We start from the raw sequence: 15,573 nt of genomic DNA on the forward strand, positions 1-15,573 counted from the left end.
TATAAACAGAAGTAAAATAACCTTGATGTCACATAAGTCTTCAGAATTTCTTTCAGACCCTTTGAAAGGCACCAAGTTTTCAGGAAATTTAAAAGCAAGAGTTTACAAGAGGAAAAAAAAAATAGTGGAAAGGAGGGAGAAAAGATAATGTATACAATATAATTTTTTATCAGCCCACTGCAGATCTAAAGCCATAGACAAATGTCGGTGGCAGAGCAGTTACAGAAAAGCATTTGCTCACCGCTCCACCCCCCCACCCCCCCAGCCAGGCCTTAGACAGCCCTCAGAGAGACTGAGCAGTCAAGATCATCTAATGGAGTTCAAATAAACACCAGCTTCCTGACAGCTGGCCTCTGAGCGAATTTATTATTGAATTATACTCCTGCGTTTTCAGTACAAGCTGAGCTGACAGGCTACCCCATCAGTTTAAAGGGGGTTGGGGGGGTGGGCAGAGAGAAAGACAATGATAAATTACCCTGATGGAAGATGGAAGAAGGTAAAGATCCTGCTTCCTCTAAAATGTCAACCATCATATATTATTCATGTTGGTTTTTTTAAAAAATCCCTCCCCACATAGAAATGAATGTTTATGATGATAAAGCAACTAGGTGAATTTAATTCAGGATGCAGGCTGCAACTTCTCCCATCATCCTGATGAGCGGCTAACAACTCCTCCTCTGCCACTTGATCATCCCTTTATTGATTTCAAAACCGAATTATGATCTCTCTTTGCTTTGTAGCTTGGGCTTGTTCCCAGCTGTGCGTCACAAGCAGCATTAGCAGGGGATGCTCTGCTGAAGCTGGAGCCACTCCGGGTTTAGAGTCAGAGAGCTCACGCTCAAGTCCTTGGGCAAGTTAGAGCAGATGACCTTGGGTGGGTGAGGCTCAATTTCCTCATCTGCGATGTGGGTTTACTAATTCCCACCGTGCGGGTTGATTTAAGGGAAGATTTAAATGAGATAAAATACTCAAAAACCCAGTGGCTGGCACATAGCACACATTTGGTAATAACACCTAGCATTTACCAAGGGTGGTCTGTGTGTTCAGCATTGTCGGAAATGCTTTGTAAGTTTCATAAGTATTAACTCACGTCTTTACATCTCCACCAAGCCAGATGCCATAGGGACTTTATCACTTTTCTTTCACAGAAATGAAACTGAGCCACAGTGACACTGAGTAACCTGGCCAAGGACATAGGGCTTGTTAGTGGTAGAGTCAGCATTGAAGCCAAGTCGATTGGCCCCAGATTCCACGTGCTGAGCCTCTGTTCTTCTCTGCTAGGTCCTTTATATTCCTATTTCAGCATCTTTAGTTTGGAAATCTAGAAAGCCTGGTGCTGCTACAATGCTGCTACCCCAGGCCCTGACTTTCTCTCTGATTCTGCACAGCAAAAACAAAAGCTAACATGCAGTACGTCTTTGTGCTTCAGAGCACTGGCCCCAGAGGAAGGTGACCTGGAACTGAATCTTATCCCCACCCTTTGCTTGCTGTGTGACCTAGGACAAGTCTCTTAAATACTCTGTGCCTCACTTTCCTCGTCTGTCATGGAAGGATAGTAATCCACACCTCATGAGAATGTCAGAGGGTTAAATGAGATGTCAGACAATTATGTGTCAGGGCAGTAAGCATTTAATAAGTGTTAGTAGCTATTATCACTAACAGCAAGAGTCAGTGTTAGCATTAGCAATGGCATTAATAGTCCTCGAGGTTTTAGAGTCACCATGAGAACTGGGACAAAAAAAAAGAGCATCTTAGCCTGAAGCATTAGCAGAGTTATATAATCGATGCAAATGTCCTATGCCATGGCAGGCAGAGGCAAATGGACCTTTGAGGTCATCAACCCTTTATAGCCAAAGAGGATGTTTTAACCCCAAGTACGCTCTTGGCTCAGCAGGGTAGTAGCAGAACCCGGAGTCCTAAGTGAGGGCTCTCTCAAGCAGTAATTGCAGTGGTTGTAAGCTAGGAACTTGCTGCATTTCCATCCAACACTGACAAATTTCAAGCAATAAGAAGTTAAAACATTGGAGAGCCATGCATCACATTACTAATATTGTCCTCACTGGGGATGTTGGGTGAGGACTTACCAAACGCCTCAGCAATGAGTCTAACTGCCCTCCAGTCTGATCCTGGAGGCATGAAGTTCACTGGGGTCAGCCCGTGAACCCACAGTGAGGGGCTGCGATGTGCAGAGGTGGTGCCTCTGGGCAGTATTCTGGCAGAGGGGGCCAATGCGCCACCCCTGCTTCTGCCCCCTTTCCACCACGCGACCCTCCCCCGGGAGTCCAATCTGCCAGCCTCTAGAACCAAGCCCAATCTGAAGAGAAGGGCTTAGCGTAACCCCAGCTGCTCAGCCTCAAGTTCTCCAACTGTTCCTCTGCCTCGCAGCTCTGCCAAATGGACTTCTGTCTTGTTCCAGAATCACCTCATTTTCTCTGCCCAAGTTCCTGATGTGAGTGGACAGTCCCCCTGCCACCCAAGGACTCATGCCTTGCCTTCTCCTGTCAGGCTTCCACCCCTGCGCTATCTGGTCTGGAGCTCCGTCCCTGTTCTTCACAGGAACCTGGGCGTTTACTTGGAGACACGTGGGACGTCCACCTCCAGCTGCCCTGGGAGCTTCCTCACCGTGCCTGTCCCATCTCAATTTTCCTCCCTTGAATGACTGTTTCCCTTAAATGCCACCTGTGTATTGCTACACACCTCGGAAACAGCCTACAGACTGCACCTGCATCAGGACCCTTCTTCATCTCTGCCCAGCACAGCCCTTGCCCCAGGAAGTGGGTCTAACTGTGGTCCATCCTAGTTTCTCCTTTCCGGGTGAAGTAGGACCTGTCCTGTGCTCTGCCATGAAGACGAGACACGGAGTTATGAAATGAACTTGTCCACTGAGACACTGTGTCTGGAGCCAGCCACATTTGGGCAGAACTGCCTTGAGTTTTTCTAACAGCACAAACCATCTCCTGAGAAGTCTTCTTAGAAGCAGGCCTCTGGCACCGTAGCACAGAGAACTGGCTATCTAGACGTGTGCTACATCTTCCATGGCCCAAGCACACTGACAGTGTTTCCCAGCCATGTTCCCCAGCCCCAGCCAACCCTGTTTTCCAGGGTCAGGGCCCTGCTGCTCCAAACTGATCTCCACTAGCCATACTCTCTCAGTTCTTCTTCTGCCTTGCCACAACCAGTGGGCTCACTTCTCTGGAAATACAGTGTTATGAACAGTAAAGGGCTGTGTACCTTTGTCAGCCAGCAGGAAGTATTTCAGTGGGTTCCTGTGGGAGAGGACTCAGCTCAGAGCATCAGCATTCAGCAGCCAGGCTGCCCACAGACTTGGGTGATCACAGCTGCAGCTTGGGAGCTCACATTCCCTCAGTGTCGGAATGAGCTCAACGGCCGCATAAACTGGGAGGTCACAGAACAGTGACTTTCCGTCTCTGCAGGAGGCACAGCCTAAGGGCCCAGAGCACACTAGTACTTGCTGGGCCGTCCTGTCGCTGGGTGCGTTCGGTTGGTGTCAGGGTACCATAGCAGACCCATTAGTGCCCCAACCTCTGTGGGTAATGGAGGGGAAGCCCCACCCATCTCTAGAGATCACCTGTAGCTTGCCTGTAAATGTGGGGCTTGGATTCAGTCACCCCAGGGACCCTTCTGGCTTAAAAATTAAACTGCTGTTCATCTGAAGAGGTCTGTGGAGTTCTTCTTCCTTCTCCTCACACATACACAAAACTCCAAGAGGAAAAAAGTCAAATTATATTTATTTCAGAATGTTAGTTTGTCAAATATAGTGATTGATTCTCATTTACTGTTATTTAACTGCTTAAAATACAATGGAAAATAAAGCAGACTACAGGCATTGCCTTCCTGTACTCTCCATCAATAAATAAGAACAAGGATGAATAAGTATCTTCCCTACCACCCAGCACTGTATATTGCACATCATAGATACTCAAGTCAAGTTTCAGTAACTGAACTCTCTTCTCATCCACCAGGCCTTGGTCTATATTTCTCTTTCTTCAACCCAGATATATCTATTTTTACTTTGGGCTGTGTGGAAAGGGAGGAAAGAAGGAAGAAGAGGAGAGGGGAGAGGAGGAGAGGGGAGAGCAGGGAAGAGGGAAAGGGAGGAGAAAGGAAAAGAAAAAAATGTTTTACCCATATGAAATGCTGAGTTTTTAGTTTGCTCCTTTGGTCCCGATGTTAGTTGTTGGTTACAAGTCTGGACCAGCCCACGAGGTATTCTGAAGGAGATGGGGATCCACTCCTCAGAGCAGTAGACAGTAGACCTTTACTGGCTTATTCTAGTGTATTACGGCATGCAGTGTGTGTTTGTGTAAAATCTAGTTTTAACCAACCTTATGTATAAAAAGGTCCAGTGGCGCCTGACCTGTGGTGGCGTAGTGGATCAAGCGTTGACCTGGAATGCTGAGGTCACCGGTTCAAAACCCTGGGCTTGCCCAATCAAGGCACATATGGGAGTTGATGCTTCCTGCTCCTCCTCCCTTCTCTCTCTCTCTCTCTCTCTCTCTCTCTCTCTTTCTCTCTCTCTCTGTCTCCTCTAAAATAAATAAATTAAAATAATTTAAAAAGGTCCAGTGGCATGAAAAGATTCTTGAAAAGTAACTGCAGATCAAAGATAACACAGTGCAAGCAAACAAGAAAATGGCGGAGCCGTTACGTGTGGAACCAAGTCTTCCTCAGCTCCAGGAAGTTAGAAACAGGGATTAGATCTAACAAGAAGATAACCAAGAGACTCAGAAAGTTTCAAGAGTCTTGAAAAAGTAAACCAAAAGACTCAAAATTATCAGCCCTGGCTGGTTGGCTCAGCAGTAGAGCGTCAACAAGGCATGTGGATGTCCTGGGTTCGATGCCCAGTCAGGGCACACAGGATAGGCAAACATCTGCTTCTCCACCTGCCCCTCTCTTCCCCTCCCGCAGCCATGGCTCGACTAATTCAGGCATGTAGGCTCCATGGAGCCTCCATTTCAGGCTCGGTTGCGAGCATGGCCCCAGATGGGCAGAGCTTCAGCCCCAGATGGTTGCTAGGTGGATCCCAGTCAGGACACATGCGGGAGTATGTCTTGTATCTCCCCTACTCTCACTTTAAAAAAAAAAAGATTCAAAATTATTAAGGAAACAATTACAAATGTGTATTTTTATCTACTAACCCTTGCACCAAATGGGTATTATGCTTTCCAGTATTAGCTCATTATGGTAGCATGTGTATCATTTATTAGTAGCTATAAATACATCCCAGGAACCTGCTCAAAAAAGTTTACAGAAAGGGTGTGTAATCAAAAAGAGCTCTGACGATGTGAACTCTGACTTCTGAGACAGCTAAAACAAATTGAAACCTAGGTGTGTATCTGTGTCAGACAGTAAGTGGTTGGGGGGGGGGGCACTTTCTCGAGTTCTCACAAATGATAAATGATGAGTTTTTCATTTGAATCCTGGCTCCTCAGCAACTCTTGAGATAACAGGCAAGTCCATTCCCTATGTGGACTGTATTGTCTCACCTCTACGATGAGAGTTTGAAAGAGATGATCAGGAAGGTCACTTCTAACATGTCATGGTAAGGGGGTTCCCAAGAACATGAATATGTAAGGAGGTGGAACACGTCAGGCTGGAAGAGCTGGTTAAGGAACCCGAGGCAGAGCACTGAAGTGGACAGCTGGAGAGAGAGAGCTGCAGAGCCACCTGTGGCCGTGCTGCAAGGACGGTCGTGGAGGCTGCGGAGCGGACCTGGTCTGGTTTCCACTGGGAAGCCCCTGGATGGAGGCAGTTTGACAGGCCATGAAGTGGGCCTTCTCATTTAGGCCCAAGTAAAGTACTTACAAGACACTGGTTAAAGTATGATAGATGCTGGGAGGATCCCTAGTCAGTCAGCATGAGTTAACAGAAAACAGTTTAAGGGTTGGTACAAGTTAGGCCTATATATCTTTAAAATATGTAATGCAGAGGAGTGATTTGCATAGCCAGTAGTGTCATAGAGTAGTAGCATAAAATACTTGCTAAGTACTTTAAACCAGAGAAAGACTGAAGTTGCTTTTTGCCTCCTAGATCCCAAATAATTGTTTCAATCTTCTGAATAGGAGTTTCATTTGCAGTTTTCATTTAATAACAAAAAAGGTTTAAGCTGCACTGTTTCTCCCTTCTCCTTCCTTCATCTTCTTGTTAATATATATTGAGTAACAAATCTAACTTAATTTCTGGCATTCTTTTTTTTTTTTCAAGTTTTCCCAAAAAAGAAGTACGGATGAGGAGCCTATAGAATCAAAGTAGGAGGTCTGCATGCGGAGGTGGGGCAGAGGAAGGAAAAGAGCTTTACAATGAGCATTGCAACAAGCTTTGCAACACAGTTTGACAGAACATTTGGAAAGGCCCAGCCCCTCCACCCTCAAATGCCTAGCCATAACCCTGTCAAGGTCAAGCAACTCCCGAGTTCTCTGGCATCACCTTCACACAAACACATGAGTTCTTTATTTGTTCGGTAAATATTTATCAAGTGCTTACTATGGCCTGACCAGGTGGTGGCGCAGTGGATGGAGCGTCGGACTGGGATGCGGAGGACCCAGGTTCAAGACCCCAGGGTCGCCAGCTTGAACGCGGGCTCATCTGGTTTGAGCAAAGCTCACCAGCTTAGACCCAAGGTCACTGGCTTGAGCAAGGGGTTGTTCCATCTGCTTAGGGCCCGCGGTCGGGCACATATGAGAAAGCAATCAATGAACAATTAAGGTGTCACAACAAAAAACTGATGATTGATGCTTCTCATCTCTCTTTGTTCCTGTCTGTCTGACTCTCTCTCTGTCTCTGTAAAAAAAAAAAAAAAAAAAAACTTACTCTGTGCCTTGTATTCAAATTCCAGGGCAAATCCTTGTTTGGGTGGAGGCTTTCTTTTGCCTGCTCAGAAAGGAGCCTTGCTCAGTGCTAGGGTCACAATGGAGAGGGAGACGTGGCCCCGACTTCAAGGAGCTCGTGCTCTGCTGGGGGAAAGGACTGCCCGGTGTGTGGCAGCACTCAGCGTCTTTGCAGAGGAGCCCAGCCGGCGAGGAGGGCTGGGGTACCATTTGGTGAAGGCTCCAAGTAGGTGCTGAGGGTGAGCAGGCAGTTTTCAGGTGAACAGGATGGGTGGAAGGTTCCAGATAGAGGGAACAATTCAGAGAAAATGTCTGAGCTCCATTAACATTCTGAAGCATGTAGTAGAACCACTTGACCTGGACCGGGTAGCACCAGATTAAAACCATTATCCATTCTTAAATATGCGTTGGGTTGTATTTTACATTCGTTTTCCCAAAACCTCAGCCTGCACGGACAGATGAGAGAATGGAGGTCCAGAGAGGGCAGAAGACTCTCCCAGGTCCTGCAGTTTGTTACCAGAGTCAGAACTAGGAGTGCCTTCCTGCCCGGGGCTTTTTCCACCACGCCCCTACCACTTCTCGCTGACTGACCGTTGAGATTAGTTTCTCATTTGTTTGATTCAGTTTTGTCTCTCCCACATTTCCTGTCTTGATCCCAAACCTGGCCACTGTCCTCAAGAAGCAATCAGGCAAGTCATCTCCCTCATTGGTGTCAGCAAGGGCGCCTCAGTCAGGCCCTGAGTGTATGACTGGACTGATGCCAGCACGTTTGACACCCCTCTTGGCCTGGCACAAACACTCCTTCCTGGCAGAGAGCACGCAGCCTAATTGCTTGTTTTGTATCCCAGCTGCCTGACATATGCCAAACCCATGTGTTGACTCACTGGTGTCAGGCAACTACACTCAGGCATTCAGATTGTCTTCGTGAGTTCCAGCAAGCAACTGGGGGCTGGGATCTGCGCATTTCTGCAACCCCAGCACCTAGCACAGTGCCTAGCCTTTAGGAGGTACCCAGTTTTTTTATTACATTAAGGTGAATTTTAGTGACTACAGATAGATAACACCGCAGTAGGAGTAAGGACCTAAGAGGAAGAAGGCCTCGCTTTGAGTGTCAGCTCAGACAATTGATTCTTTGCTGCCTGACCTCAAGCAAGTCTTTCCTCTTTGAGTCTCAGTGACTTGATCACTTTTTACCCAACAGAGTCTCAGGGAGCAATAGCCCACGCTCGCCCTACGACTGGAGGTGTGGTCCCAACCCTCCTCTTAGCTCGCACATAAGTATGTAAGATAGCTATGTGAATGTGAAAGGTGTAATTATATAATGATCCCGTCATGGAGAGTGACTTGGAAGGTTTAGAGGAGCCCAGAGGAGGGTGATCAATTGTGCCAGGAAAAAACGGGTGGCGGCCTCACTGAGAGGACGATGGCTCAGAGGGAACTCTGAGGATGAGTAGAAAATAACACCCCAGGCCCTGGCCGGTTGGCTCAGCGGTAGAGCGTCGGCCTAGTGTGCGGAGGACCCGGGTTCGATTCCTGGCCAGGGCACACAGGAGAAGCGCCCATTTGCTTCTCCACCCCTCCGCCGCACCTTCCTCTCTGTCTCTCTCTTCCCCTCCTGCAGCCAAGGCTCCATTGGAGCAAAGATGGCCCGGGCGCTGGGGATGGCTCTGTGGCCTCTGCCTCAGGCGCTAGAGTGGCTCTGGTCGCAACATGGCGACCCCCAGGATGGGCAGAGCATCGCCCCTGGTGGGCGTGCCGGGTGGATCCCAGTCGGGCGCATGCGGGAGTCTGTCTGACTGTCTCTCCCTGTTTCCAGCTTCGGAAAAATGCAAAAAAAAAAAAAAAAAAAAAAAAAGAAAATAACACCCCAAACTCCATTATGCCGAGACGGTGACCAAGGGAAATCAAAACACTTCAAATATAGGACAGGTAATAAGAAGATCATATGAGCCAGCTGGAATGCCAAGTTGGTGACAGTGATTTGCACCCTGTGTTAGTGATTGATGTCTCACCAAGGTGGTCTTTCATTGTGCAACTATACTGCTCGCAAAAAAATGGGGGATATTTTATCACTTCATATTCATTTTGAAATATCCCCTAATTTTTGCAAGCAGTTATTTCTTAGCCACACTGATCTTTCATGTAGGGTCGGTGTTCCAGCAGTGTACAGAAGCCAGCTCATACCGGGTCACAAGATTTCTGCTCAGGATACTGGCTCAGGATTTCTGCAAGCTAGTTTTTAAATACAACTATTAATAAAAATGAAATTATATGAAATTAAAACTAAGTAAATTACATTAAAAACAAAGGTAAAAAAATAATCAAAGCTCATCAATTCCTAGTTATTTTACTACAACCTTTGCTCCGGAGTTTATTTAGGACTACTGTAGCTCTATGGTGGAAATGCTGTATAATGGTGAATTGCTGCACATCTCTTCCCAGCTCTCAGTTCAGTGACATCACATTGGCAGCTGAAATCAGTCGTGATGGAAGTATTTACACCACAGAAATAGGCAAATGCCACAAATTAAAGCTTTTTGGTTTTTGGGGTTTTTTTTTTTTTTGAAAGTCAATTGTGAAATGTTTAGCAGTACACCACTGGTGGTATCCTTTAAATAAATGGATGAAGAAAGAAAGCATTTGGATCCAACAGCACATCTTTTCAAACCTCACTGGGCAAAAACAGATGGCAGGAGATGCATTTTAGAGGCCTCCGCAGAGCAGATTTCTCCATTTCCTTTGTTCCAGGGAAACCTTTCTGTTAAATGTAGTTTTCTTGACAACTGAAAATGATAGTCAAACAGGAGGAAGATGGAAGTATTTTTCTCCAGGACTTAATTCCTGAGCCAAATGCCTGTTTTGGCAAGAGGCCCCTGTGGCCTACAGGGGCACAGGGAGTCAACTTAATCTTCTCCAGAATCCAAAGCAATCCACAGGAGCCTGGGCTAAAATTACATCTGCTCTTGCTTGCTGAAGTAGAGGCCACATGATAGCCGAATGGCGCTGATTTAACATCTTCCAATTATCAGGGAATCCCCAAAGAAAGATAACTCAGAGGAAGATGGCCCATATGTGTGTGAGAGGGAGCAGGGCAGGTCCCCAAAAGGAAAGAAAGCATTCCCAGAGGGCTGGTTGTTGTCCGGGCAGAATCTGAAGACACATACCAGGAGCAGGCTGGACAGTGCCTAGCACCAGGGGATGAGATCTGTTAGTAATCCTCTAGAAGGACAAAGTTCCAACAGTAAAATATTCAATTTTCCTCCATTAAAAAAAAAAAAGCATCTCTCAGTACCAGCTGAGTACAATTGATGGAACAAATCTCTCCCATTAGCAGAGAGAGAATTTTACGTAAATATATCGAGAGATCTTCAGAGCAGGACTGAGTTAAGCCTTGCCTGCTTAACTTGTTTGCCATGTAATTGCATTTAGACCAAGGACCTCGGAAGGAAACCACTGACTGAATTAGCATTAAACCAGATCGTATGTAGTGAGGTGAGCAGTAGTGGGGCGGTTGGGGGTGGAGAGCTTGGTGCATTGTGGGTAAGTTGTTTTTGCTGTTCTTGCCTTCAGAAAGGACAAGCTGACACTAGTGAGACCAGCTGCTTACAAGCCTGGTGTTAATTGCTTTTCTCATCAAACAGAGAAAAGTTTATCACTCTAAGAAGGTAGAGATGTAAGCACCTAATAAAGCAGAGGCTGAGTTTGAGATCCGTTTTTAATGAGTGCTCACAGACCTCATCAGTAGCTCTTCCCCAGGACTGAAGGAAAGCCTTTGACCTGAGATGAATGGAGAGAGTTATCTGTACAACAAACATGACCTGCATCTTTGCCTCCAATCTGTCTTGTCAACGAGGTCTGTCTCCCCAGTGACCTGATCCTTTAGGACGGTGACCCCAGTGAGCACCCTCATTTCCACCCACTGCCAGCAGTAAACAGACTGGGCTGGAGTTGGGTCCAGAGTTGCGAGGCCTGGATTCAATGCCTGGCTCTACCACCAACTCCCCGTGTGGATTGGAGCAAAGAGCATAACCTCTGTGGACCCCGGTTTCCTCCTTTTCCAGCTGGCCTTTCTCTGGCTCCACAGGGACTAAGACTCTGTAGAGTGGCCCTCAGAAACACCCTGAGAGAGAAGGGGCCCCATCTCTGCTTCATTTAGAGCAGATCTTGTTTGTTTTTGTTTTCTATTTGGGGGTCCTGATAAAATGTCAACTTCTCTAAAAAGGCTCTGTTTCTGAAATATTAGAACAAAAAGAATCATTTTAGATCATCTCTAATAGTCCTACTTATTTACTCAAGCCATCGTTTTGTTTGTTTATTTGTTTGTTTTTAACAATGACAAAGTACTGTTAGGTATTTCCAGGCACTGCAGAGAGAAACAGACCTCAACCTGGCCCTCAGAGAGCTCGTGACCTAGTAGAGGGGAGAAACATGTACAGGGAGGTGGGGTATTAGGGGTTTGAGTCAGGTTTTAGAAGAGAGTGACTAGTTCTAATCAGGGCCAGCAAGAAAGGCTTCAGGGCAGAGGCGTCACGTGCAGCTGGGTCTTAAAGGCTGCGAAGCTTGGCGGAGGGGCGGAGGAAGGACAGGTGGGGCAGATGGGGGAACATCGCACAGACACAGAGGCTGAAGCAAATTTGTCTGGTGAGCTTGGGGGAAGCAGATGGTTAGTCGTCTGGAATATAGAAGGGAAGTGGGACGGGGGATACTGGGAGAGGTGACAGGTTTCAGAACCCACTCCAAGGGGCCGATGCTAGCACCTGCCCTTCTCCTGTTGGCAATGCCAGATGAGAAGAAGTACCCACTATTCTGTTCACTTTCTTATATTATAGTCCCCTTCCAGTGAAACTATTAGTGACAGTATTCATCACTGCCATTTGTGGCACTTGCTCTGTACTAGGGTGAAAAACAGAGATTGAATGAAAGAGCTGTCACATACTGGTACTGGTTTAGAGAGCTAAAAAGTGGCAGAGCTGGGATTTGTACCCAAGTCACAGGACTCCATATTCACATGCATAAATACACTGTATAGCTCTCTCAGATCAGCTTTTATCTCCTCACAGCATAATATAGCATCGTTAGAAAATAACCTCTGAGTGAGATATCTGAAAACATCGCCCAATAATTCTTAGAGGACACTTTGATGCCTTAAGTTGAGGCAGTATGAAAAAAAAAGAAAAGGTTATTGTTCATCTTAAGTAAACACCATGAGCCCCAGTGTCCCAAGACTAAATGACCTGCCTCTGTCTTCTGACCTCCTGGGGCTCCCTGCCAGTCAGGATTCTGCACATGAAAAGGAGATCATGGTATTTACTCTTCTCTACCCACAGGCATGCATGTGTCATTCGTGGTCAAGTGATGACATCAGATGGGACCCCGCTGGTTGGTGTGAACATCAGCTTCGTCAATAACCCTCTCTTTGGCTACACGATCAGCAGGCAAGATGGAAGGTAGGAGACCTTTTTGTGGACCAGGGTCAGTGAAAGCTCTGCTTTCGTGGTCTTGCCCCTTAACTCCTGCTGTAATGACAATGTGGAGAGACGATGGGACTTGGGTTCAGAGGACCTGAGTTCAGGTGCCCAGTTCTGTAGTTCAGTTCCTGTGTGACCTTGTATCTCACTCTCATTTGATTCCCACAGTAAACCTCGGGTGCCTTAGACATATTATCCTGCCTCATGACTTTGGATATAAAACACGCCCCCATGGACCACTGTCTACAGACCAGACAGCTCCAGAAATCTGAGCATTCCTGCTGTGTGGTCCATCTGAAACCACCTAGGTCTGTGGAAAACACAGAGTAATGACAGAGCTCTGACCTTTGGGTCCCTGTGAGAACCATCAGCAGAATAAACTAAAGTCTTTTTAATCACTCTAGCACCCCCATTTGCTAGCTATGTGTTCTTAGACAAGCCTCACCTGTCTGGGCCTCAACTTCTTCATCTGTTAGATGGTCCTAACACTATGTAGCTCACAAATTGATTGTAAGGATTAGAGTCTATGATGGATGGGGCAGCACCCTGAACGTACCTGTAGTAGGTCTTTGATAAATCTTAGGTCCCTGCCCCACTCTGGCTCATTGCTATCTTCCCAGGGTCTGGCACATGGTACGTATGCAATAAGTATTAGCTGTTTATTAAATTTACAAGCTACCAAATAAAGAGAAGGTCATGGTTACAGTACACAAACAATGAGAATGTTTTGGAGAAAAGGAGAGGGGAAGGAGGGAAGTGGAATATTTAGGCTGTCAATGGTGACAAGTCCTCTATTTTTAATAAAATCAGGTGGTGGCAGTCCATCTGGCTACATGTGGGCCCATAAGGTTGATTTTCACTCTGTGTTGGAAACTATGCTCCAGCCTGATTGATTTTAGCACCTCTTTAATCCAGTATCAGATGTGAACATGTCCCGTCCGAGGTGATAATGAAGTAGAGGCTCATCTGTTGGTAGATATGTTTGCCTCTTAGAAGGGCTTGGCAGCCCGGACACAGGGAGCCCTCTCCCCCTCCTCTCACTCCCTGTGGATGGGAAGGGCCAGGTGGAAGAGGCTGGCGGCCAGTCGCCAGGGGCAGCCCGGCCAGGCCAGGCCGCAGCTCCCTACCCTGCACACGTTTCCTCCTGGGAAGGACCTCAGTGCAGACTTCCACTACAGCGCAGTGGAATCTCCCTCCTCATGCTCCGTCTGTGCCACCTTCCAGCTCAGGGCTGCCTGCTTTCTGGAAACAGCAGTTGTGAGCATCCTAGGCAACAGCTATTCTGACTACATTATTACCTGCTATGAAATCGTCATCAAAAAGGAGCCATGGGGACTGCTCTTCTTCTGCCATGAAATTTGACCATCAGTCATGTGAGATGGCAAATTGTCAGTTCTCTGCCCTGCTGTGCATGACTAGGGTGGGTCTATAACACACACCAGAGTCACATAAGTTTGGTGGGCCTCAGGAAAAGCTCACTCTAGCACTTCCATTCCAGGCTTTGATCCCTCCCATTTGTGCCCTTCCTTGCAATCTCTACTGTCTCTTGAGAGCATGGGGGTCCTGGGAGGTAAGAGTCAGCCATATTTCCCCTATCAGCCTGCTAAGTTACATCAGAGTTGCCCAAGTTGCTACAACTGATAGCTTGGGTTTCAGAACAATTCTTTCTAGTGCATAATGGAACTTAAATTTTCTTCCCAACTTAGACACACTGCATAACGTATGGGGAAGTCACTACTTATTTCTAAGAGCCCAAAGATCCTTATTTATTATATGTAAATGGGTAGCATCCTCCCATTTCCCTCCCCTTCTTCCCTGCCTCATTTCCTTCTTAAACCCCACCCCACCCCCCAGGCCCCAGGAGAAACTGTAAGGCTAGAGATATAGTTGGAGATGACAGTATACATATGCAAATCCAGAGACCAGGCATAACTCATCTTTGTAACCTTCACATCCCAGGCAGGCCCTCACCCAGTCCTTCCCCAACCCCCACACACATACACACAGCCCACACTGAAATGCCAGGCCTCCCGTCCTAACAAGAATTCATAAACACAAAACAGTAGCAGAGAAGTTAGCCAAAAAGATCATTAAAAAGATGAAAAATAGAAGTCATGAAGAAAAATGTTAAAAGAGGCACAGAGAGGAGAAGCAGTTCAAGCTCATTGAATTGAAAAATGGGATTATACGGAGCACCATGCCCAGGGAATGGGGCCCTGTGCTTTTCCCATCCATTATCCCATCTAGCTAATTAAAAACACTGCCAAGTGATTATGATCATTAGCTTCATTTTACATGAAGAGATTGAGGCTCAGACAGGTGGCATAACTCACCTGCGGAGTAGGCAGAACTTGGACTGGCCTGGAGCTACTTGGGCTTCACCTGAGATCCAGGCCTCCCCTCCCCCAGGTTCAAATCCACGTCCCCAGCAGGTTTACCCCTAGATGAGCAGGCCTGGCTTTTGGCAAGAGCTAATTACACCAAGCTCTTGGCAAGGCCAGCTGCCCTCAGCTTGCTCACAGCCAAGAGAATATGTCCTCACTCCCTCCCCATGATCACTCTGTCATGAAAGGAGCTTGTAAATCAGGCCAGGATTCTGTCTGATGGTTTAAAAAATGTTCTGTCAAAGTACAGATGCTGTTCAGTTCTGTGACAGAGTTGTTGTCTGGTGTTTCCCAAGCCACAGATATTCTACTGGAGAGCCCAAACCCAGAGGCTTGGTTCAAAATAAGTGCCTGCTCTGGTATTTCTCTCTCAGTGCTTATCAAAATAAGTGGGTGGTGCCTAACTTTCTTTGCCCAAGTGTGAGCCTAAACAGGCTGAGGGAAAAGGAGACAAACTGGGTGAAAAGCTTCTACAAAGGGCAGAAGAGTCAGGCATTGGAGCTTGGGGACCCGAATCTGGGGGTGCCATCTGTTAAGATTTCGCACCAGGAAAGAACAGTCCAATGCAAAATCCTTTCCTCCTTCTAGAGGAGGGAAGAGCAAGCTGGAACAATGAACCCAATCCCACAGGGTATATTTGCCAGGGATAAAGGAGAGGTCCTGCAGTGGGGCCTCTAAAACCCACTGCACAGGTCAACGTCAAGTTGACTTGCAGTAACAGCCAAAGTCAGGAGAAACTTAGGGTGTTTAGTGGACAGCCAGTTCAGAAGATACTGACAGTATCATTCATGCATTCATTCTCAAACCTATAATCCCCAAGCACTGGGCTAGACTCTAGAAAATCTAAGAAAAATCAGTGTCCCTGGGCCAGAG

The 15,573-nt window shown here is 46.9% G+C and overlaps 1 protein-coding gene across 2 annotated transcripts in view; it reads left to right on the forward strand.

Moving 5' to 3' along the window:
* The window catches only part of TENM4 (teneurin transmembrane protein 4), an 813,415-nt gene that overhangs the window by 710,438 nt on the left and 87,404 nt on the right, over positions 1-15,573 (forward strand). For both annotated transcript variants that reach the window (XM_066249328.1, XM_066249320.1), the window contains one exon: positions 12,176-12,295. In XM_066249328.1, the coding sequence (XP_066105425.1) occupies positions 12,176-12,295 (120 nt within the window). The remainder of the gene's footprint in view (positions 1-12,175; positions 12,296-15,573) is intronic.

The sequence above is a fragment of the Saccopteryx bilineata genome, chromosome 1 (genome assembly GCF_036850765.1).
Source record: "Saccopteryx bilineata isolate mSacBil1 chromosome 1, mSacBil1_pri_phased_curated, whole genome shotgun sequence".
Classification (NCBI taxonomy): domain Eukaryota; kingdom Metazoa; phylum Chordata; class Mammalia; order Chiroptera; family Emballonuridae; genus Saccopteryx; species Saccopteryx bilineata.